This window comes from Vanellus vanellus (assembly GCF_965231255.1).
Source record: "Vanellus vanellus genome assembly, chromosome: 18".
Taxonomy (NCBI): Eukaryota; Metazoa; Chordata; class Aves; order Charadriiformes; family Charadriidae; genus Vanellus; species Vanellus vanellus.
Window position 1 is genome coordinate 6,263,093 of NC_138923.1, and position 23,555 is coordinate 6,286,647.

The 23,555-nt window shown below is 56.7% G+C and overlaps 2 protein-coding genes across 3 annotated transcripts; both read right to left on the minus strand.

The window, feature by feature from the left end:
- Nucleotides 1-6,722: 6,722 nt before the first annotated feature.
- On the minus strand, nucleotides 6,723-12,913 carry SLC27A4 (solute carrier family 27 member 4; the record flags this gene model as incomplete). Its single annotated transcript, XM_082492672.1, has 12 exons — nucleotides 6,723-7,019; nucleotides 7,261-7,407; nucleotides 7,900-8,064; nucleotides 8,224-8,361; nucleotides 8,540-8,666; nucleotides 8,915-9,124; nucleotides 9,553-9,662; nucleotides 10,198-10,289; nucleotides 10,399-10,468; nucleotides 10,839-10,997; nucleotides 11,689-12,083; nucleotides 12,753-12,913. 12 exons carry the CDS (start codon nucleotides 12,911-12,913, stop codon nucleotides 6,862-6,864), a joined length of 1,932 nt encoding a protein of 643 aa, XP_082348798.1. The 3' UTR covers nucleotides 6,723-6,861.
- Nucleotides 12,914-17,540: 4,627 nt separating this feature from the next.
- Nucleotides 17,541-23,550, minus strand: COQ4 (coenzyme Q4). 2 transcript variants are annotated; one of them, XM_082492697.1, is made up of 8 exons: nucleotides 23,461-23,550; nucleotides 23,142-23,332; nucleotides 22,569-22,665; nucleotides 20,793-20,895; nucleotides 20,317-20,446; nucleotides 19,831-19,927; nucleotides 19,359-19,452; nucleotides 17,541-18,733 (listed from the first exon to the last, which is right to left on the minus strand). In XM_082492697.1, the coding sequence occupies exons 1-8, from the start codon at nucleotides 23,535-23,537 to the stop codon at nucleotides 18,224-18,226; spliced, it is 1,299 nt and encodes a 432-aa protein (XP_082348823.1). In that variant the 5' UTR covers nucleotides 23,538-23,550; the 3' UTR covers nucleotides 17,541-18,223. The 2 variants fall into 2 exon arrangements, with proteins under 2 accessions (XP_082348823.1, XP_082348824.1); XM_082492698.1 differs by lacking the exon at nucleotides 19,831-19,927 and having other exon boundaries at nucleotides 18,429-18,733.
- Nucleotides 23,551-23,555: the final 5 nt, after the last annotated feature.

The window sequence follows — 23,555 nt, forward strand, 5'->3', positions numbered from 1 at the left end:
TGTAATGCTGACATTGTTATTTCTAAAGTGCTGTAAACATCAATGGTATTTGATAAACAGGTACATAAAGCAAAATGAGATAAAGACAAGGCTCCTGCCTTGAACACGTACCCTGGGTTCAGTTGGCTGTAACACAGTCTTCTTGTTCAAACCCAGGGATGTGTCACTGTGCTTTACTTCAACTAAACTTCTCTTTTTATACCCGGTTTTCCATGGCAGGTCCCTCACTCGGTCCCAAGCGTGGGACGGTGTCCCCAGGTAGCTGTGCTGCTCACCCCGGTTTTGCAGGGCACAAGGCAGACGACTGGGGTGCTCCAGCTGTGCCCGCCTTTCCCCTCCCAGAAAGTCAATTGTGCCAAACAAAAGAACAGGTTGGAAATTGATCCTGGCAATAAAGAGGGTTTAATTTTTTTTGTCTCAGTCCTGTATTTTTTTTTCCCCTGCTGTTTGCATGCTCTCCCCTTGAACGAAGAAGGGCCATGCCTCCATCCCTGCGCTGTGTTTATTCTGGACCAAATGGTCTAGGTCGCCATCACATTTTACAGGGAAATGTAGTTTATAAATACGGCGGGGCCCAGTGCTACAAGGAAACATTTTATCAGAGAGCCCCGAACTGACGATTCAATTATTTTTCAATAAAACATCAGGGGAATGCGCGAACAGCTGCTCGCATCCTTCCACACAGCAAGTCAAACTTCAAGGGGAACAATAGCTGGCGAAAGGGGAGCCATCGCGGAGGCGGTGACAATGGGTTTCCTTACTCGGGGCTTTGTTTGATTTCCCCGTCTCAGTTTTGAACTCCCTCCACCAGAGAAAGGCGAGGGGGTAGGACGGGGAGAGGGGGAAGCAGGCAGAGGGGAAGGAGGGTCAGTGGGAGTTAAAGCCTTTTGCAGCCTTTCTCTCCTATTCATGTGGTAATTGGGTGTCAAGCAGAGATCAGTAAGATGGAGCCCGGCCTCTGTGCCCGGGTTAAACTGCAGCAGAAAGAAAGCGGGAGCTGAACCGATGGAGGCCTGAATGTCATTAGGGCGGGAGGAAGCGCCTCTCCCCCAGGAGCCCTTCTGCCGGGGTGCTGGGCTGGGGAGGCCGCTTCCCATTCAGGGCATCCCTGAAAGCGGCCAGACAAAGCGGGAGGGCGGCCGAACAATGCCGCACCCCCGGCTCTACCTTCAATAGGGAGCTCTAAACAGGCGTTTAACCTTCAGAATAGCTGAAAGTGATACTCAAAGCCGAGGAGGTGGCTCGCCCGCCACTGTTAGCCTCTTCCTGCGGCCGAGCTGGAGGCCACTTGGATGGCCGGAGGTGAGGAGGGAGGCTCTGGCTACCCTCACTTCCTTGGCCCCTGTTGGCACAGCGCAGGGGGTGTGCAGGACGCCGTGCGGTCGTGGGAGCTGTCACCTCCAGGGCAGGATCAGACCCCGACTCCTGCTCACGCTGGCAAGATGCCGGCGGCCATGGGGAAGGCTGCTCAGCACCCTGGAGGAAGGCAGGGCCATAGCCGGGGGGACACGTGGCATAGCAGGGGTCGTATCCCACTTCACAAGCCTGGGAGTATTTAGCAAGGGATCTGGGGAGATCTGGGATCCCGAGCAGGGGCATGTCCCGGCCTCAGACAGATTCACCACCACCTGCGATTCTGGGGCTTGCATGGCTCCAGCTGCCCAAAGTGCTCCCAGAGCCTGGCCTGGCATTATTTGTGCCTATGGGTGGGATTTTTAATTAACCAAGAGAAAAGAAGGTGAAACCACAGGTTATTTTGAAAGGTGGGATTTACCACTGAAACAGGCCAGGCTCAAAATGAGCAGAGCAGGACCCATCCCCTGCTCCCTGAGCCTCTCCCTGCTGCAGAGCCCAGCCATCCTGTGCTGCTCAGGAGCTGAGCAGCAAACAGCACTAAAGCCATTTGCTTCCCTAGTGAAGCCTTTCTGCTTTAAGGAGGAAAGCTGCCGTTGCTTCCCTATGGCACGCAGGATTACGAGACGCAGGCGCTTTCTGCAGACCATCATTTTGGTGGAATCCCCTGCAACACAACCTCTTCAAACTGGAGGGGGAAAAGCTGTCCCTGGCCCTGCTCCCTACACTGGAACCACTCAGGGGAATCGCGTATTTCCATTTCTAAAGAGTGCACCAAAGGATAGGCACTTCTTTAGTCCAGAATATTTCCCTGTCGCTGTTTAAAGGCAAAGCTAGCTCGCCAGTGTGCAGAGGAGCGGGTGGCTGTCATTGTTTGGGAAGACTCCAGCACACCAAGAGTGGCAGGAGGTGGCTGGAGAGGTGCGGCGTTAAAGACTGTCACAGGCTTTCTCAGCAGCAGAAATTAATTTCACCCAGGAAAGTCCTGAGCAGCTTGCAAAGCCCCCACCTGCATTTAGGCTAAAATACTCTCCAGTTTTGCACACCAAGCGTGGTCTGGCTGAGCTGGACCTAAAGCTGGAAAAAGATGCTGATCGGAGAAAAAGTCGCAGCATTATTTTTATTGATATTATTGTCACTGTCCAGGAGGCAGGGTCTGGGAGAAGCAGTCATCTCCATGGTGAAAAGTACATTTGGTTTGTAAAGCTCTTTGGCTTTGCTTAAATTAATAAGCTAATAATAACCCAGGAAAGGATTTTAATGTTTTTTTTTAACCTCATGCAAACAGCTTTTTAAATATTTTAATTAAAAAAAGAATAATACCTCATACTTTATATATAGTACTTTTATCTATGTACAGCTGTTGAGCCAGACTTTAGCTTATTGATCAAAAGAGAGAGATAAGTCTCATAAAGTGTCTCTAATCATAGAGAAAGGATTCAGTTAGCTTCTCCCTTAAAATTGCACAAATAAAATGAAATAATAATAATAAAAAAATCAGACTATGATTAAGCACTGCTTCTTTCCAAACACCTCTCTGCTGGGAGCGTTTTGTCCCAGCAGTGATCCCGGGCTCAGTATCACCCTCGCACCTGTATTCCTGGGCTGAGAGCTTCAGGGATGCTGGCACCTTGGCTTCATTTTTCCAGAGGAGCTGCGACTTTAAAAAGGCCCCGGGAGTTCAACCCAAAGCTGACAGCCAGCAGAAAAACTCTAATTGGTGTAGCTGAATTTTGTAGGGAATCTTGAAGCATTGCCTCCTGTGACACAACCCTCCTTAGTAAAGACAAACAGCAAAAAAAGGTGAATTGTCCCCAGCTACCAGATCTCCAGCGGGGACCAGAGCTGCTACTTTTAACCCCACCAGCTCCGCAGTGCCATCAGCATCTCCAAGCAGGGTGGCTCCTTACAGCATAACTCACAGCTACGAACACACCTTCGCAGGGCTCCCCTCTCGCTGGGAAGTCTGGCACGGAGGCATGCGTAAGTGGTATGTGCACACCCCAGCCTTCCGGCACAGCACCACGCTCCGTCAGTACCACTGAGCTCTGTTGAAGGCCTGTGTATCAGAGCCCCCCGCACGGTTTGCTGAGCTGTTTCCCAGTCATTCAGCATCCCCATCTCCCCAGAACAGGAGCTCTCAGCTTGGGGCGGCCCCATCCTGCTCCTCTTGCTCATACCCTGCAACTACGACCTTCCTGCCCCTCACAGCTGGCGGGAACGCAAGGCTCGGGGTGAGCTCCCTGCTACACTCTGGCAAGGTCCCAGCCCGGGTTGTGTCGGCACCAGCAAGGACTAAACCCTGCTCCTTGCACCGGCCTTGGCTGTGCCTACAATCCACCTCCAAAACCCAACAATACAAGCTGGTCTCTACTTGGATGGGCTTACTTGCAAATAAATTACAGCCGTACTTTAGAAGCCGTAAGCTTCTAAAGCTATTTGCATCTGTGTTTAACAGGCAGTGCCCTGAATGCAGAAATGCTTGGCTTTTTTAGCCTAACCTGCTCTCAGACAGACAGAAACACAGCGCTGAGCCTTGCCCCACGGCCCCTCTCCCTCCAGAGTGGCTTTGTGTGCAGGGCAGCACAGCCATCTCTTCCCAGGAGAGCAGCACTCCCGTCTCCTCCTGCATCGCTTCAAACCATCCATCATCCCCAGACGACGACATCCAGGGTTGACCCCGGAGAGGCCGAGCTTTCCCCTGTTCCCTTTAGCAGAGGGCTGGGTGAGGCTGGGTGGTTCAGGTCGCAGCCCACCACCCACCTGGCACAACAGGGTGACCTCAGTGCTGCCAAAATCTCTGCCAGCACACACTCCGGTCAGGAGCCAGAGTAGAGGGAAACACCAGCGCCTGGGATTGCTGCCTCACACCCAGCACCATTGTCTGTATCCCAAAGTTCCTCTCCACCTCAACCAGGGTCTGACCTGTCCCCTGCGTGGATAACACCCCTGCTCCCAGTACCCTGTGCCCCCTCACTGCTTCCCAGGGCTCTGAACCCCCATGGCGGGGGGCTGTGAGACCCCAGAGGAGCCCCTCCAGACGTCCCCCCGAGGCAAGATGTTTGCCAAGCCCAGCCCGCCCTCCACCGGTGGCTGCGAGTGGAACAGCATCCAAAAGTGGAACCGAATCATCTGCAGAGGTGGCAGCCATCACTGCACACCCTGCACTTGCTGTCCCAGGAGCTGCACCCTTCCAGGAGCAGCATCAGACCACAGTGCTCTGCCACCCCACACTCGCCCATCCCAGTCCCCGCCTGGAGCTGGCTGCAGAGGCCAGATGCAGCTCCAAGCTGGGCCTTGCCCAGAGTCACTGCGTCCAGGGGATTGAATAAGCTAAAAGCTTTAATTTTCATTTGAGATGCTGGAGAAACCATCAGTTTGAGCATGCCTGAAGGTGCATCTGGTATGTAATGGATGCAAATTTCCAGCACTTTTCCCACGGTGCTCACCAGGCAATACACATCACCCACGGTCACACAAGACATTTCTCTCTGGTACCTGCGTACTATGAAGGAGCCGGTTTCTGCTGGTCCCAGGGCTGGATGCAGAGGGTCCAAAAAATGGTTCTGTCAGTGAGGGAAGGGAAATGGGTACCAAAAAAACTTGTTTCAAGGACAGAAATTAGCTGGGACGTTAAGCATGCCAAAGCAGCAGGAAGAGGAAAGAAGGAACAGGAGACGGGTAGAGGAGCCAGATGTGCCAGGGTAAACAGGGAGAACTGGGCCAGGACAAACTGGGATGGGCAACACTAACAGGACCAGGAAAAAGGGGGAATGGGGAGTCAGTAGAGGGGTCTGGGGAGGGTCTCATCAACAAGGTGTTTTCAGACAGTCATCAAACCCAGCTGGAAGGGTCTTGCTTCCCCCTGCTCCAAGAGAAGCTAAAGTCCGCACAGGGAGGTCACGCTCTGGAGTGGCAGTTCCCAAACTGGCACACTCCCCAACCTCCCCACACAAAGCAGGACTGCGCAAGAATGAGGACGGAAACTCCAGCATAGCCCATACTCGCATTTAATTGTGAGGAAAGGACAGACTGGGGCAGGCAGGTACGTTGGTGTGGAAGCACAGCTAGAAGAGCAGACATACCCTGCCCTCACAAAAGACAGATGTCATTTTAAGGAGTAACCCTGCTAAAAGCATAAAAACAAATCATAAAAAAAAAAAAAGTTTTCTCTGGAACAGACGTTTTCTGCATGGTCTCCGAGGACTGGAATCAGACATCGCTGCTAAGGCTGTTTCACATCAGACACAATGCGGGGAATTCACGTAGCGCAAGTCAGGTGTTTAACACGGACATTTCAGTTCGGGGCCCATCTCCTGCAGTAGAACCAGGGAGGGCTCTTGCGGGAAGGGATGCAGAGCACATGAAGTCAAGCTCTCACAGAGACCACCCTCCAGAGGACCTTCTCTCCCCTAAGCAAGTTGCCTCCTGCATTCAGGGCACAGACATCGCAGCAGGAAACCCCCAAGAGCTGCTCCGTGGTGTGGAGTACGTACAAGCAAAGGCAAACCAGGCCCTTCATTCCCACTCTCCCACCTGCTTTCTGCAAGAAGGCGGCGCACGAAACAAGGCTGCATCCACGAAAGGTGGAAGAAAGAGACCCAGAGAAGTGTCCACAAGATAGTGGGGTTCGCTCATGTCCTTCACCATGGAGCAAGGCCACAAGGACACGCACAGCTGCACCCACGCTGGAAGAGGAGAATCAGTCCCAGATGAGTGTCCCATTTCCCTGTGAGAGAAAAGGACTCTCCAAGAGAGGACAGGTCTGGGCTGCTCCTCCACTTACTGCACAAACCCGGGACACATTCAAAAGTACAGACAATAAATTAAGATTGAAAAAAAAAAACAGCGTGTATAATATATATATAATATAATATATATAATGTGCGTGTGATTGTGAAAAATAGAAATGTCATCCCAGGAGAGAGCAAGGCATGGCAGAAACACATCCCTGTCCCTCTCCTGAGCCCAGCACTACCCTGCTCCCCTGATTCACAGCAGAAACACACCAGCAGGGCCACGCAGGGGGCAGGGGTTGCGCCTGGCACCCAGCTTCCCTCTGCCAGCAGGGGCCCTGTGCCAAGGAGGAGCTGGCTGCTTGGTGGAGGAGTGGGGAAAGAGCCCAGCACTGGTCCCTTCAATGGCCTTCACAAGGAAGGGTTGCTGCAGGCAGAAAAAGGGAGGGAAAGACAGGAAATGCAAAGTGGAATGGCAGAGGCATCCCACCCCTCCTCAACTGGCTGGGGCCCTGCCCCTCCCATGGCACAGGACCATCACCGCTGTACCAAATAGAAAATAAAGCCATAATGAGTCTATGCTTTGGTATGTAACCACCCCCCTCCCCTTGGTCCCCTCTGTGTTCCCCCCAAACCATTATCTGTAAAACTTGTCAAATGAAATCTCTAGTGTGCCTTTATATCGCTCCTTGAACCTTTTCTTCCCCAGTGCCTGCCTTGCCCTCCTCTCCCCAGCAGGTTTCAGGGAGGTGCCTTGCTTGAGCCCCACCAGTTACAGTTTCTGCTGTCCTGACTGGATCCTGCCAAACGCTGCCTGGTCCAGCGGCAGGTAGAGGCCTTGCCTGGACTCCAGGAAGTACAACCTGTCCTTCACCAGTGAGGGGTCGAAGCCCTGCTTCCGCAGCTCCATCTTCTGGAACTTGTAAGTGCCTGGAGCAGGGAGAGGAGAAGGAATGAGGGGTCACCAGCTGCACATGCTCCCATCCCCACTGCCCCTGTGCTGCCTCAGACACAGCCTCGCATCCCCCACACCTCCAAACCACCAGAGGAACTGGCTAGGGGCTCTATGGGGCAGAGGGGCTCCATCCTGACCCTCCCACAGATCAGCCTCTGTAACTAGGTTTCCCCCCACAGCTCCATGCCCAGTGCAGGCGTGCACGCTATAGCTCACTTGTCTTGGAGACTTCGTGCAGGAACCGCAGGAAGACGGGCCGGGCGTACAGTGGCAGGGCCTTTTTTAGCTCGCTAGCAAAACCTTCTAGGTCACAGGAGTTTTCCGGGTCAGCGATGGCTGCCATTCCTGCCTTCCCTTCAATCCCTAAGAGGCAGAGAAGAAGGGAGAGCACTCAGACACACCGTCCCTGTAGCATCATCTCCCTCTGCCCCACACCACCAAAGCCTCTGGCACAGATCCCGCTTTGTACCAAAGCGCTGGTGCGTCCAGCTGTGTCACTGGCTGTGTCACCACCCTGCGGCTAAGGCTACCAGCGACACCCTGCGGTCATGGTCACCTCCTCCCAGAGGAGGCACTTGCAGCCTGTCCAGAAAGGACGTAGGGTCCTTCCAACCCAGCCAAAACCAGACCAAAACTTGAGGAAGGGGGAGAGAGAGGGGGAGAGAGAGAGGGAGGGAGGGAACCCTCTGGTTCCCACTAGGCACATCCTGGTGGCCTCTTCCCAGCTCGCTTATGGGGAGCCTCAGTCCAGCCTCTTGCAAAAGGACATGTTGATCTGGACATGCAGGACACTCTCACATTCAAGTGCTGGAGGTCCGTCTGCCTCCCCTGATCATCCTCTTCCCTCTCAGCTACCTGGGATCTCCACCCCATAAACCACCACGTCCGTCAGGTTGAGGATGCGGCTCAGTGTCCCCTCCACCTCTGTGGTGGAGACGTTCTCCCCCTTCCAGCGGAACGTGTCCCCAGTGCGGTCCCGGAAGTACATGTAGCCGTATTTGTCCATCACTAGGACATCCCCTACAGGAAAGTGAGGAATAGGCAAAAAATTAGGTGTCAGAGGGGTTGGGAGCAATCCTGGAGCATCTCAGGGCAGTGCCACTAGCCTGGGACAGCCCCCATGCCCACACAGGTACCCTTCTCCACTCTCAGCAGACAGAATGGCCCTGCTCGCCTCACCTGTGAGATAGGCAGCATCCCCTTTTGTAAACACATCCCTGGCAATTTTCTTGTTGGTGGCTGACTGATTCAGGTAGCCGTCAAAGTGCTGCAAGGGGTTGCTCTTGACAATACGGCCTACCAGCTGCCCTGGCTCCCCTGCAGGGAGAAAAAAGGGGATGAAGGGGGGAAGCAACCACTCGCACAGACACAAAAAGGGTATCTAATGCAGTTGGCAGCATTTAAGCGAGCAGAGACCCAAACCTAGGTATATTATCTTGAAGTATCAGGAAAGACTTGCATGGGGCTGAGGAGATTTATCTGTGGCTGCCCTCACCTGGTTTGCAGCGGATACAGACACCATCCGGCCCCCGGATCAGCTCCATGGTGTCTTCATCCACCCTCACCAAGCCAATGGGGTACACACCTGGTAGGATCCTGCTGTTGAAGCCGCACGACCCAACCTAGGACAGAAAGAGCTCAGAGCCTGGTGTAGCAGGGACATCTCTCTTGCCCTGAGCCCGCTGGCCATGCAAGTCTAGGATACCAGAGAGCTGGCACCACACAACAGCCAAAACCCTTCTGGGTGGATGGCAACCCACGCGAAGTCTCTGGGAGCAAGAAACCAGGAGCAAACAGCCTGTCTGGGTTTCTAACCCTGTCCAGGCCAGCAGGCACCCTCTGGGACATGGGGAGGGTGGTGGGGCCTTACGTTGTTGTCGAAGTTTCCCAGGCTGCAGTTGCACTCAGTGGCGCCATAGAACTCAGCCACCTGGGCGATGCCAAAGCGGGCCATGAACTCCCGCCAGATGGAGGCACGCAGCCCATTGCCCAGTGCCATGCGCACCCGGTGCTGCCGCTCCACCTCCTGGTAAGGCTGGTTCAGCAGGTAGCGGCAGATCTCCCCGATGTACTGCACAATCTGGGAGGGACAGAGAGGAAAGACTCACTAGGATCCCTCCACCAGGCCTTGGGGTGTTTGGGATTTCTTCAGGGCAGGTAGGAATGGTGCAACACACCCAAAGTCCCCTAAAGAGGTTGTGGTAAAACCCAGGAGTCCTACTAGCTCATCTAGTGCCTGTCCCTTCCTGGTTAACCCACTCCTCCAGTCTGTGAAACCTATCTGAGACCTCCTGGCTAATGCTGGAGCATGGGAAGGGTTTGGACACATGGAGTTACCACCCCAGGTGGGAAGGACACAGGCCCACCAGCTTGGAAGGTGGTTTGGGATAGACAGGCAGAACCGGTCCAGGCCTCCCCCTCTTCTAGCGGCTAGGCTCTCCTAAGCACAGCACAGATCCCCAGGCTCTACTCCCCAGTCCCAGCTGGCTCCTTGCCTCATGGCCTCACCGTGCAGTTGTATTTCACGCAGTCCTCCCAAAAGTGCGAGGCTGAGAACTTCTTGCGGATGACAATCGTCATGCCCTGCAGCAGGCACTGCCCGACCCCCACGATGTTCCCTGTGGAGAGGCAGCCAGGGGAGACCTCAGTCCCCAGATACCTCCAGCCCAGCCCACTCAGGGAGAAGCATGGCAGGGCAAGGTGGAGGCCACACGCTGGCTCACCGCAGGTGGGTGTTCACCTAGCCAAAGCCCCCAGGACCACAGGCACCAGGGAGGAGACACATGGCAGCGAGATCTGAGGCAGCACTTTACACCTAGACATCCCGGCATGTCTTAATGAGCCAGGTGGGCACTGCTTCCCCTTCCCTCTGACTTTCTACATGGAGCAGCAATAAGGTGCAGCTATGCCAAAGCCAGGCTAGAAGCTGGGATAACCCCCCCTCCACACACACACTCCCCACTCCAAAGGTCATCCAGATCGATTTTTGGCTCCCAGGGAAAAAGCAGAAAGCCTCGGTCAGACACTGCCAGCAGCAGCCAGCTCCTTCTCGACATGCAGATCACTGCCGCACCAGCCTCCAGCCTGAACCCCGGGCTTGGCTGGGGGGAAGAGACAGTCCCGGCATGCAGGGCTCTGTATGGCACACGTTACCTGCAGCATGGTAGAGTGGGAGACAGTCGTACATCACATCGTCAGGCCTCATGCGAAAACCGTAAAAAACTAAGCTGGACATGCGGAAGTACCTGGGGCAGGAGGATAAAGGGACATGTCAGCAGCACGGCCAGAGGCATTGTGCAAGGACAGGGCAGAGCTCAGCTCTGTCCTCCTCCGAGCCCTTGCCCCCTGCCTTACCGGCAGTTCACCACAATGGCAGCCTTGGGCAGCCCCGTCGTGCCAGAGGTGTAGATGTAGAAGAGTTTATCTGGAAAGCAATGAGGAGACAGGGTTACATACCCAATCCAGGTGCTGGCTGAACTGGGAGAGGGGTAGAAGTCAAATTTATACACTCTGCTCATGCCAGTTGAGACAAAACTTTGTTATGTGACAGCACTAAGAACATGCTGGCTTCACCCTGGTCAGATCAGGTCTGTTGGACACATGGAGGGCACAACGCGATACTGCTCCACACAGGGCCAGGCTTCAGAATCAGAGTAACGCCCACCCCAAACACCCCAGACCCTGCTGCTGACATATGCCATTGGCATCCTGAGCAGACATTCTTGCCAGTGTTGTAACCAGCTGATCCACAGAAACACCACCACGAGTTTGGCCCCCAAGAGCTGACCACGTACCAAGAAATCCCTTATCAGGGGGGGTTGGCTGTTGCTGCTGGGCCATTTGCAGGAGGGGGTCCAGGTGTTTTGCACCAGGAAGCACAGACTCGGGACTTCCTTCCCCAGACCAGAAGAGATGGATAGATTTCTTCAGGGAGGGCTGCACTTCCTGCATTGCTGAGAAAGTAAAGAGGGCAGATGGAGAAAGACCACAGGGTGGTTACAGCACAGAGACCCCCTGCCCTTCCAGAAGACACTGCACCAGGTAGCAGTACCCTCGCTGTGCTCAGCAGAGCCCCCAAAGGGCTGACAACCATCCCAGGCAGATGTTGTTCCCATGATTAACAGATGCTGGGGCCACAGCCCAGGCCTCTTCAGGGACCAGAAGATCCTGTTCTTCACCTTTCCCCAGCCAAAACCTCTTTGGTGCCAAGACGTCTGTTGACACCATCAACCTCAGAGGCGTGGGCTGAAACACATGAGGAGCTGGAGCTGAGTTGCTGCAGGAATGTGGCTAACAGCCACAGAGAGCAAGGGGTGGCTCATCCTGTGCAGCGGGACAGCCCAGCCCAGCCCAGCCCAGGGCTCCACGCAGGGGACGGACCCAAGAGGCACAAGGAAGGATCCTCACACCCATGCTGGCCTGCTTGGGCACCAGACAGCACTGAACTCCAGATCCTGCCCAGTGGCCAAAGAGACCAACAAGAAAACAAAACAAAACAGATCCAATTCCTGGATAATTCAACTGTCCGCTCTCTTCCAGATCCCTGCTCTGTGGTGGGCAGGAAAGGAGCACTAAATCCATAGACACGCGTCCCTCTCCCCACCCCGAGTCCAGAGCACCCTGATACCTCTGCCTGCCCCTCACCTTCCATCATCTCCACCCCATAAACCACAGCCTTGGAGTTGGAGATGGTGATGCAGTGCAGCAAGGCCTCCATGCGCAGGTGGGAATTCACGAGGGCAGTCTCCACCCCAATCTTGGCCAAGCCAAGCCACAGCCCCACATACTGATTGCGGGACTCCATGAAAAGAGCAACCACATCACCAGAGCGGAAGCCTTGGCCATGGAAAAAATTGGCCACCCGGTTGGAGTACTCATCCAGCTGCCGGAATGTCCAGCTCTCGCCAGTGCCTTGGAAGATCAGAGCTGTCTTCTCTGGATACTTGCTCACAGTCTTCTGGAAGATCTTGGCAATTGTGTTCTTCTCCCTCACGTGCCTCCATACCTGCCACTTCACCCGCAACAGGACCAGCCCCGTGCTGCCAAAGGAAGGGGAGCAAGAGGGCAGCTGCTCAGTGACCCCTGCAAAACCACTTCCTCCAGCAAAGCCAGCACAGCACGAGCACCTTGCTAGGAGCTGCAATAGCCTAGCATGGCTCCAGGCCCTACTCTAGGTCAGTAGCAGCTCTGGGTGCTCCCCTGAGCCACATGGACAAAGGCAGAGGTTCTCTGCAAAGATGTTTATAGTCAGGAACTGATGGAGGTCAGGGAGAGATGGGTTTTGGGAGGCTGCAGACGGGGATGTCCCCTGATCAAAGGGGCATCTTTGAGCCTCAGGTGCTCTCCAAGAGATGCCACTGCTCCCTCCCCACAAATTCTTGCCAGGAGCTGGCACAGCCTGGTACCAACTCAGAACCAACCCTGCACAGGCACCTGGTGCCATGCCAGCAGCTTTAGGGACAGGGTGAAGTACAAGGACAGTCACTAGACTTCAGAGCTCAGCTGAAATCTATCTTTCCTGTGAAAACTTTGCCCGAGAGTTTGGAGCCGCCCAGGCGCGGCAAAGGAGATCTCTTTCCAGCCAGGCCAGGTGCCAGTAGAAACCCAGGCCTGTGCAAGGAGCTGGGGGCTGTGCTCACACACACCAGGGCAGAGCAGTGGGCCAGGGGGAGGGTGGACGGTCGGGCCATCCCAGCCAGGACACCTACGTGACATCCCTTCGTATTGTCTTGATGAATATGAGGAAGAAGTCCCATCCACCGGATCCCAGGTAGAAGATGAAGAGAGCAGGGATGGCCTGGGCCCAGGACAGCTCCAGGCTGACCCTGAAGAACAGCAGCAGTGCTGCAAAAGCAGCCAGACGCAGCATCGTGGCCTGCAGAGAGAGAAACCACGGTCATCAACCCACGTGCACTGGACTCGGCAATAACTAATCCATGGGTGCGGGATGAGTTAGCAGCCCCCAGTTTCCTGGATGAGGTCCCTGAGTCATCGCTCCTCATGGCAGTGAGGACATAACCCAGCAGCCCTGAGCTCCCACAGATGTAGCTTTATTGGACCTTGGAGATGGCCTCCAATTAAGACACCGGCACAGAACTACTTAGTGCCAGCTGAGAGCCTGGCCATTCCTACCTGGGGAGCCACATCCTACACACCACCCAGGGGCACAGCCACACCGCAGCAGCATGAGATGCAGGATAAAGTCACTTCACGGATGTGGGAGGGGAGTCATGGCAGGAGACCCTGTGCAGATGTTTGGCAGGCACCAGGGTGTTATCAGGCAGGGCTGGCTCAGCCCCTCACCTCCAGCCTGGCAAAGCCCAGCTCCAAATTCCTCCCTACCCCAAGGATCCCTCTGTCACCATAACCCAGGTCTCCCAGGCCCCCAGTACCAGCTGTCCTGCATGCCTGGCTCCAGGACAGCCAGCATGGCTGGTGGAAGAGCACAGCTTCACATGCTCCCCGACACAGCTCAGACAGGAACAGAGACAGGAAACTCAGTCCTTTGAGCTCCGCTCATGTTTGCAAACACTCATGTCAGCAAGCTATTTCCTGGCCTGGCTCTGCTGGAGACACTGCCAGAGCAGGTCAGGGACGAGGCTAGGCATAGGCATGCCCTGGCCAGGCTGGAGCAGGCAGAACAAGAGCTGTCGCTGCTTCCAGGAGCACCCAGACCCTCACCCCATCCCCTGTGGATGGCAACTCAGTCTCTGGTACTTGTTGCCCAAACCCAGCACCTCTGTCCCCATCCTAAACACACCCAGCTGTGCCTTCAAGACATGCAGCATACTGTGATCTAGCAAAGGCTCTTTTCAGGTGACAGCATCAGGCAGAAGAAAGTGACAGTGACATGACCCTCACAGCTAAAGGGCTCCTAGGTAAAACTGGTCCTTCCTGGCATGGATGCAGGCCGAAGAGGAAGGAAACACTCAAATCATTTCCCTTTCCCTCTTGAAGGTGGATTCACTGCTTCAAAGCTGGCAGCCCTGCGTGGGCTCTGCCACAGCTGGTGGGGCCAAGAGGCACACTTGCAGCTTTCCCTCTGCTCGGTGCAGCTCCCCCAGGTCCGGGGAGCCTCTGCAGATTTGGTACGAAATGCTGGCAGGGTGAGAGCCGAGGCAGCACCACATGGTCACCGTGCCCTGGCATGTCACGCAGGCTGTCTCACCTTCGAGCCATGCCATCAGCAGCAGGCAGGGATGCACCAGCACTCAGGATGCCTCTCCCGGGTGGGGGCCTGGGGACACCCCCCATCCACAGCCCCTGCCCAGAGATCCCCACTCATGCCAGTGGCCTCTGAGCTCTCTCCACCAAACACCTCCCAGGCCTGAGGTCCTACAACACAGTTCCTCAGCCTTTTAGCAGGGCAGGACCTGCAGCATTTTTGCCTAGGAGCCGTTTTCTGCAGTTAAACGGGGCAGCTCTCAGATCACCATCAAACTACTATGCCACGGCCAAGACCTGAGCCCTTCGTTACATGCTCGCATCAGACAGACAGACGTGGAGAGCCAGCAGTGAGGGAGCCACACTCTGTGTGGGCAGCAAGGTGCTTAATCTCCCACTTGAAGGCAAGACGGGCCCAGACAGGCCCCTGTTATCCTCTGCTGGCATCTCTGCCTCACACCAGTGAGAGATTACCGAGAGATAACCAGTGCCTTACTGCCACAGACCTCCAGCTCTGCCGTTAAGCATTCAGGTCTTGTCTAGCTGCATCAGCACAGCGAAAATTAAGACCTGCCTGTAGCTCCACAGCCAGCAGGCATGAAGGCAAACCACAGGGATCCATCACCCGGGGGCAGAGAGACCCAAGGAGAGCTGGGGAGAGGGACCAGCCTGGGGGAGCAGGTCGCAGGGGGGAAAGACAGGCAGGTGACCGGGCTCCAAGAAGCCCCAGCACTAATGGTCAAGCACCAGGGGCCAGGAGAACCCCAGAGGCGTCTCTCCACCATGAACAGCTAGGGAGGCACCTGTCTCCCCCACTCGGGCCTGGGCAGGGTGACAGGGATAGCCCTCCGGCCCTGGGGAAGGACGGGGACCCCCGTTTCGCCCTCCCCGTCCTTCCCCAGGGCCGGAGGGCTCATCCCCAGCACGGAGGACGAGCAGCCCAGCCCCATCTAAGGGGGCAGAAGGACCCGGGAGGCCCATCAGGGCCTCACACCGGGACTGCAGCCGGGACCTTCTTCCCCTAACCCCGTCCAGGCTCGGGAACCGCCCGGCGACAGCCAGTATCCGCGGGGGGAGCCCCGCAGCCCACTTGGGGAGGAGGAGGGTCGCGGCACCTCGTGAGGAGACCGAGAGGTTGAGGAGCCCCGGTACCTCATGAGGAGACCGGGGAGCTGAGGAGCCCCGATGCCGCACGCAGGGCCGCGGCGCCTCCTGAGGAGACCGTGGGCCACGGCGGCCCCGCCCGGCCGCCCGCGGGGAGACAGGGTGGCCGCCGCGGCGCAGCATAAGCAGCGCCGAGAGGTCACGGAAGGGGGAGAACGGTACCGCGCTCTTACCGGGCTCCGGCGCGTCCGCTGCGGCCCGGCCACCTGCACCGGGAGCGGGGCCGGGAGCGGGAGCGGGGCCCGCCCGCCGCTGCGGCACGGGGCGGGGCGGGCGCGGCGCGGCCCGCCGGGAGTTGTAGTCCCGCTCGGCACCACCGGTCAGGCGCCGCGGCGGCGGGTGCGGTCCCGGGCAACGGCGGGGCGCGGGGCGGGGCGGGGAGCGGCGCGGCGCGGAGCGGCGGGAAGAGGCGGTGAGGGCGACGGGGCAAAGCGAGGGCTCTGTGGCGCAATGGATAGCGCATTGGACTTCTAGCGCTGTGTGACGGGAGTCATTCAAAGGTTGTGGGTTCGAGTCCCACCAGAGTCGTATTTTGCCGCCGGGGCGCGGCGATGGCTCTCGGGGTTCTGCGACGAGCAATGGACCGGGGGGAGCTGCCGCTGCCGCCGCTCAGCAGCCCAGCGGACCTCGGTACGCCCTGGATGGAGATACGTTTTCAGAGCCGGGCGGAGGCGGCCCGGGTAGGGGGTGTGGACCCACGCGGCGAGAGGAGCTCCGGGACACGGCACCTCCTGGGAATTAAGAAACGTGCGGTTCAGCAGCAGCAGCATCACCTCCTTCAGTTGTAATATGTTACAATTTATAACAATAAGTTCCTGTTACAGCATCCCCAAAAGAGCCCCAGCAGCACGGGCGCAGACCACTGCTGGTGGCAGCAGTGGAGCTGCCACTCATCCACACTGAATACATCCCGAAAAAAATACATTTCTGCATGACTTGTGTCTGACCTGCCAAAATCAGCCTCTCTCACACACACCCCCCCCGGCCCTGCCGCTGCTGCCTTCCTTCTCACAGGCTCGCAAAGCAACAGCCGTGGCAAACAGGAGCCGTGGTGGCCGTTAGGTGATCTGGCTGAGCAGATGCGGTTTAAAATTACATTACGTGCCATTGCTGTAGCGCTGGTACCAACCCACCGAGCAACACGTGGCTGCACGAAGGCGGCACAACAGCCGCTGGCACCCCGAGCACTGCACAGTCACGCTGAATAACCCGAAGTGCAGTGAAACCCTCTCCCATCATTTCCCATGTTTCCTTGACTGCTGCTCACGGCTTCAGGAAGCAGCGAATCTTTGCTGCCCCTTGGTTTGACCATCCCAAAGCTCTGACAAGTTTCTGATACAGAAAAGCACATTTCTGGGTCGTTTTAGGGCCAAACATTTATTTCACCTCGACCAGTGCAATAGGACAGCCCCACTCTGTGTGTTTTACTCGCAGCTGAAGGATATATTTATATGATATCCCTTATTATCTGCTTGAAATAACTCTGGAGGCCAAGGGGAGGCATGAGCCTGATTTGGGAGAAAAAAACAAAGTCTGGCTGGTGGGGGAATGGAGGGAAAAATTGGAAGTGGGGAGTCCGGGGAAGCTGGAAGGAAGCCAGTCCCTCTGCCCCGGTGTCTGGTCTTGAATGTAGCCAAAAACCCAAGAGTTTTGCCCCTGCTCAGCCCTCTGGGATGGAGCGACTCTGACCCCCAGTCGCACCATCAGCCCCTGTTCCTGCCTGTCCACTCCAGCATCCCACAGGAGACAGGGACAGGGCCAGTGAAGCTCACAGCAGGGCAATGCCATGTCCCCTGGCTGCACAACTCCCCTCCGGGACCACCAAAGGACCCCAGTCAGGGCACCCCTTTCTTCCCCCAGGAACCAGGATCGCCTTAGGAAGGCCCCAGCTTTGCCCCCCTCCTGCCCTGCACCCCATTCTTCCACTGCCCAGGCATTTGTGCAACGACCACAAGGAGCAGCTCAACAGCCCAGCACCCACAAATCCCAGATGGAAAGATGCAGCTCCACAGCTCGCTTTGTGCCCTGGTCCCCGGGGATGCGTGGCCACGCATGTACCCTGCTGGCTATCGCCAGACAAGGAACAGCAGACCCCACCGGAGTTGAAACGGACGGGGGTTTCACATCAGACCTCCCTCTTGAAAGGAGGGGAACAACGAACCACAAGCTCCACCATGGATTTTATTAAGCAAGAAGGAATTTCAACAGCAAGCCCACACATACAAAGAGCCCCCGGCCTCACAGCTCTCTGCCCTCGCATCTGACAGCTCTGCACTCCAGCCACTGGCAGTCTGGAGCCCTGTTTAATTAACTCAGACAGCAATCAGCTCCCAGACACAGTGCAAACAGCCGCCGTTTCTGTGCTCCCAGGATTCAGCCCCATTTTCCCAGTCATGTCATTTTGTTGCCTAAGGAAGGGAGGATTCCTATTGAAAACCCAGCACAATCATGGGGATTTCAGCATTTTTGATGGGGAGGGACTACAGGGAGACACAGCAGCCTGGGATCGGCTCTGGAACAGCCAATCCAGCAGGGATAATATCCAAAGGTATTTCCCTGCCTGCTCCCATGGGCATGCAATCACACACTGCCTGGTCTCCACAGTGTGAGACAAATCCCATATGACCCATCAGGAGTCCCGTTAGGCACCAGTATGAGATGGGATTTCACTGCTTGCACAGACCAAACCTGCCCCTGGGCTGCTCTGTAAATCACTGGTTTAGCTCCAGTCCAGGGTGGCTCCAAGACTTTAAGCCTCCATCTTCCCAGGGAGGCGGGGAGGAGGAATTTACCTACACAGCCCTGGAGCTGCAGAAGGTCAAGGCGGTGGTTTGGTGCGGTGTGTTGTAAACTAGCTTGACTCCCACCCATCCCAGCATTTCGGAGCGTCAGTACCGGAGTGCTGCTGCTGGGGGGACCCGAGCAGCCAGACCCAGCTGGCAAAGGCACGGTGGGCCTTGCGATCCCTCCACTGAATCGCAAACAGCAAAAAAAGGTCAAGTTTTGTCACGGCACAGGGAGGTGCCGCTGGGCCTCTACCAACAGGAGGGTGCCAGCTCTTGGCAGGAGAAAACTCAGCCCCTGGGTCCGTGGCGGCTGGTAGCAGAGCCACGCTGCGCTCTCGGGCAGGAGGAGATGGAGCGTGGCAGGGGACGGCTGCTAGTGGGGATCCCCTGTCCCCTCCCTGTACTTGAGCTCTCACACTCGAACAGACGGAGGAGGGAAGATGCCAATCTCCTCCCGCAGGGACTCCACTGGCTGCTCCCAGCGCTGCTCGTAGTAGACATTCAGGATACAGCTGGCGTTGCGCCCACTCCGAATCGCCCAGGGAACCAGCTCGGTGGCCAGGACCTGCAGCTTTCTGGAACAAAAGATGCAGACGGTGACAGTTTTGATTTCCATGTCTTGTTTTTGATTTCCATGTCTTGTTTTTGATTTCCTTCTCCGAGTCCCCATTGCAGGCAGATGCCAAACCCATGTGTCCCATGTACCCCTCCACCCTTCTAGCATCCCTCCTGCCTTTCTCACAGGGGAAACTGAGGCACAGAAGACGACAGTGTGCTGGGAAGGCTACGGTCAGCAAACCCAAGACCAGAAGTGAGGTTCCCCAAATTGCTGGGCCACCAAAACAGGTGTGTTGGGGCAGAGAACGGCCACCAGCATGGCAAGGGTCCTGCTGGCCCTCAACATGTGCCCAGCCAAGAGCAGCCAGGCCTAGATACTGCTCCTCCTGCCTGGCACAGATTTGGTGCCAGAAGCAGACGAAGCATCACGTTCTGCTTCAGTGACCACGCAAAGCCATGCCTCCAGCTGTCACCGCTGCCGTGGGGACAGAACAGCAGGTTCACACGAGGGATCCCTGACTGACTCCCTCCCACAAATTAGCAGTGTTCCCTCTTCATCCCCAGAGGACCCTGGCAAACATCACCCAGGCTGGCATGTCTCCAGGGCAGAGACTCCCTTCATCAGCCGGTGCCAGTGCCTACCGTGCGCTGAGACGGACGGGGCCAAACGCTGCTCCCAGGACACACATGGGCAGCTCCGTCTGGACAGCTTCGAACCACTTCACCACGACTTCGCCTGGGGGAGAGCAGGGAGGCCGTAAGTGGGCAAGGTGCCCGGGTCGAGAGCTAGCCAGGGCTACCAGGTCCCACAATGCAAGCTGCACCACCAGTCCCTTCCTGAGAATGGCTATGCACCCGTCCCCTCTTGCCTCCACGGCAGGACTCAGAAATGCTTCCCAAGTCTGGCTGTGGTCTCAGCCTGTGCCAGGACGAGCCTCATTGTGCACCACCCACCTGAGAGGGACAGTCTAGGGGAGCAGCACCCCGCAGGTGATGCCCCACGAGCTTGGGAAACATCTCCCAGGCAGGCTGGCTCCCTGCAAATCTTTAGCAACACAATTGCTGATGCCTGATCCCCCGCACGGCTCTCCCCATCTCTCAGCACGGGACAGACCTTTTACAAATGCCACCGGGGCTCAGCCAAATCCTGCGTAGGAGACCTGACATGCCAGTTCCCGCAGGCTCACCAGCAAGGCTCGACTTGTGACTTGCTATTGAGTCAGACACAAAACAAGGGCAAAGAACACAGGGACAAGCAGATAAGGAGCAACCAGGAACCCCCCACTTCTGCCTTCTCTCAGAGCTTGCGAAACATTCCTCCCTCGGTGCCACCCTCCCTGCCAGGCAGCAAACACCCACCTGCCCGCCCAGTGGCTGCCTGCACCCAGGGCTCGGCAGAGCATCTCCCAGCAGGGAAAGGTGACATCCTGCAGGCTTTTGGTCACCACAGAGCTGGTGATGATGCAAACCTCCCCGCACACCTCCCCAGGCTGAGGATCGGGGAGCCCAACTGGTCCAACCCGCTCCGTTCCTGGGAGAGGTGGCCAAGCGCCATCAGTGGGGTCTGGCAGCGCAGCCCCCTGAGCCCGCTGCTGCTCACCTAGCATGTTGGTTGGCATGCCCAGGAGCGTGTGCATCAGGTCGTGGACTTCCCGGTACCGCTGGATCACATACGCCAGCTCTTCATCATCAACAAACTTGGGCGGCATCCGGGTGTCCGGAGAAACCTTCTGCAAATCCAAAGAGGTTCAATTCAGCCTCCTCCAAAACTCAAGTTTCTGGTCTCATTCTTTAGTGCACAGCAATACGTGGTCCCCTCCATCAGCACATTTCCCAGGCCCAGTGACAGGGGTCAGTGTCATTTACATAGACAAAAACCAGGGACTGCACAGCACTGGTGACAAATCCAGCATTGTCCAACACCCAGCATCTCATCCCATCCCCCTGACTCCCCCTCATTCCTTAAGGGCTTCCCACAGGTTTCTCCATGGCTCCAATCTCCCTCTGAAGCGCATCCATGCTCCCAGCCCAGGGATCAACTACAGCCATTTGCACCCTGCAAAACCTCACACTCACATTGTCCTCCAAGAACCGGACGTACTCTCGGCCCAGCGTGCCGTCCGGCAGCCCCCGCAGCCTGGCCATGTCCAGGGTGGAGAGACGGATGCGAGGCCGCTCCCTGAAAGTGAAACACAGGCCAGTGAATCTCCCAGGGAAACCCAGAGCTAGGGGGGTCCTGGAGAAAAGAAGCCCCTGGACACCCCCATCCGCTGCCTCTGCTCTTCCCAGGTATTTTCCTTGCACGGATCCTGACTGCTCGCTGCAGGGATAGCACAGTCCTTTTTTCTGTTGCCAAGACTGGGACACAAATTGCTTAAAGGATCTACCTGAAGCCTTGGCAATAAAGAGCTCTCATCTTGCACTCCTGTAAAACTCTGGTTGGAAAAACACCGGTGTCCCCTGCACCATAGCGCTGCCCTGCAGGCTGCCAGCCAGGCACAGCCCCCAGCAACAGCCGGCCCTGGGGGAGCACAGCTCTTCAGCATCCCTGCAAAGCAGCCAGAGCTTCAAAGGAACAACCCTAAAAAGGGGAGGGAATTTGTTCTGAACACTGATTTAATTTCTCTCCTGCTCTGGCTTTCACCACCAGCCACGTGGCAGCCATGCACGGAAAGGTCTCCTCTCCAGGTTGTTGGCAAACAGGTGCCTCACAGCCCTGGAACTAAACAAAAGCCCTTTTATTTCCATGCACAGGATAAATTCTTCCCATGATAAAAGCCCTGCAGTGGAGGTACCAGGGAGATAAGCAGGACTCGCACCAGCTTTACCCTGGCTGCAGATGCTTCCTTGTGTCTTTGGTGTCAAAGGGACCTCAGCAGCTTGAAGGCTTAAAAAAACTCGCACATTTGCGTGCACAAATGAGACCACTGCAAATCCCTGCAATACCACAGGGAAAGGAGCAGGTGGGGATGTTGCTCCCCAGCCCTTGGTGCCTTTGCTGTCCCCTCTCCCTGGGCAGTTCCTCTAGGGCTCAGCCCCATCCTGGTGCTCTGTGTGCTTTGCCACATCAGCGTCTGGAGCCAGGATCAGGCTGCTCTGCACAAACATATGGCAAAAAGCAGCTTTTCCCCAGCACCTTAATGACATAACCCAAATGATACACAAGCAGCAGGCGTGACATGTGACAAGGAGCAGGGAGAAGGCAAACAAATAAGATCTTGGTTAACAAGAGACTCATGAAGTCCCTCCTGGTCCTCAGCCTTGCCGCGCTTGACAAGTCCCTGAAGACAAGGAAGGAAAAGTGATCAAGTCTTAATAAGGAAGACAAGAGAAGTGGCCTCATTTCACAGCTTGGGGAGATGCTGCAGGCACCAGGAAAGAAAATGTGGAGGTGTCTAAGGAGGAGGCAGACCAGTGGAGACCAAGTCTCCAATGCAAGGAGATGCAGCAGAAGGTGAAGGGGAGAAATCCATGGATGTGGTGGGTTTGCATCGCTCCTCAGCAGCAACGAAAACCCACCACAGCTGTGGATTTCTCCCCTGTGCCTGCTGCTGCATCTCCTTGCGTTGGCACCTGCCAGTTCCAGCAGCGAAGCAGAACAGACAGACAACAGCACTTGAAATAGGGCTGGGCCCAGCAGCTGCTGTGCTCTTGCCCTCAGACTTGCCACAGGGCTCTTGTGATCATTAAAAATAAACAACCTGGAGGGTTAGAGCTAATGAAATGCCTGTGCTGCTTTCAAGCCGGGGTGCACAGGGCTCTCCCTTCACAGGACCCAAGGAATGTGCTTGGCCTCATGTCTCCCTCCCCACCACAAACTACACGTCGAGGGAGGGATGTGGAGGGACGCACTGGAGGATGCGGTAACCTTCAGGGTGGTGTTTCATCTTGTCTCGCAGGTTGGGCAGGGCAAGGCAGCCTGTGGTCTCCCCGAGGACTGCCACCATATCTGAAAGAGAGACCAGAGAATGACCCAGGAATTATTTTTGCACCATCTGCCTGTCCTCGGTTGGCAGGTGAGGAAATAGGGCAATGACCCCCTTGTCCAGGAGCAGGCAGGAAGCCTGTGGCAAGGCAGGGACCCCACAAACCATGGATCTTCAGCCTCGGGGCTGTTCTGCACTGGTGCCACCTGCAGGGAGGGATGCAGGAAGAGGCATGAGGCCTGTAGGACCAAGGAGGAATGAGATGGGGCTGGGTGGCATCATAGGGGGGGTCAGGAGGAGATCACTGGGGGGTGTTTGGGGTTCCTCATCCCTTCTCTTCCACAGCCTCCTGCCTGGGGCCAGGTCTCAGCCCCGCACTTGCCCCATGACCCACCAGGAGAAATGAAGTCCCCTGAGAAACTCCCAGGAGACACGAGGCAGGATTTGCTGGACGTTAATGAGAACCTTGTGTGGAACAAGCTCCCCTGGCTCTGCTTACCGTGTCTGTAGGGGTCATAAAGAGCCATGAACGCCGAACCGGCCGCCAGCAGCGCCTTCTGCAGCGGGCTGGTGGGGATGTGCCCGGGGTACAGCCGGTAGCACCCTTCCTCCTCCTCCTCCTGCTCCTTCTCCTCTTCCTCCCCGCCGCGTCCATCCCGCGCCGGCGGCTCGGTGCGGCTCACACAGGCTCTGCCTGCGGCGAGCGGGGGGGGGTGAGGAACCGGCCCGGCCGGTCCCCAGCGCCCGCGGGGCACCGAAACGGGGCGGGCACCGCCCGGACGCCCTTGGGCCGCCCGCGGGGGACGGGGACAAAGCACTTGCCTGGAGAACCGGGACCGGCCCGCAGCAGCGGGACCCCCGCCCGCGCCGCCCGCCGCAGCAGCAGCAGCAGCATCGCTCCTCCCCCTCCGCC

Coding starts and splice junctions, on each gene's coding strand:
- COQ4 (XM_082492697.1), bottom strand. CDS start 23,537: ATGCTGCTGCTGCTGCTGCGGCGGGCGGCGCGGGCGGGGGTCCCGCTG. Junction 22,666..23,141: donor TTATGACCCCTACAGACACG/GTAAGCAGAGCC, acceptor TCTCTCTTTCAG/ATATGGTGGCAGTCCTCGGG. Junction 20,896..22,568: donor GAAGGTTACCGCATCCTCCA/GTGCGTCCCTCC, acceptor TTTCACTTTCAG/GGAGCGGCCTCGCATCCGTC.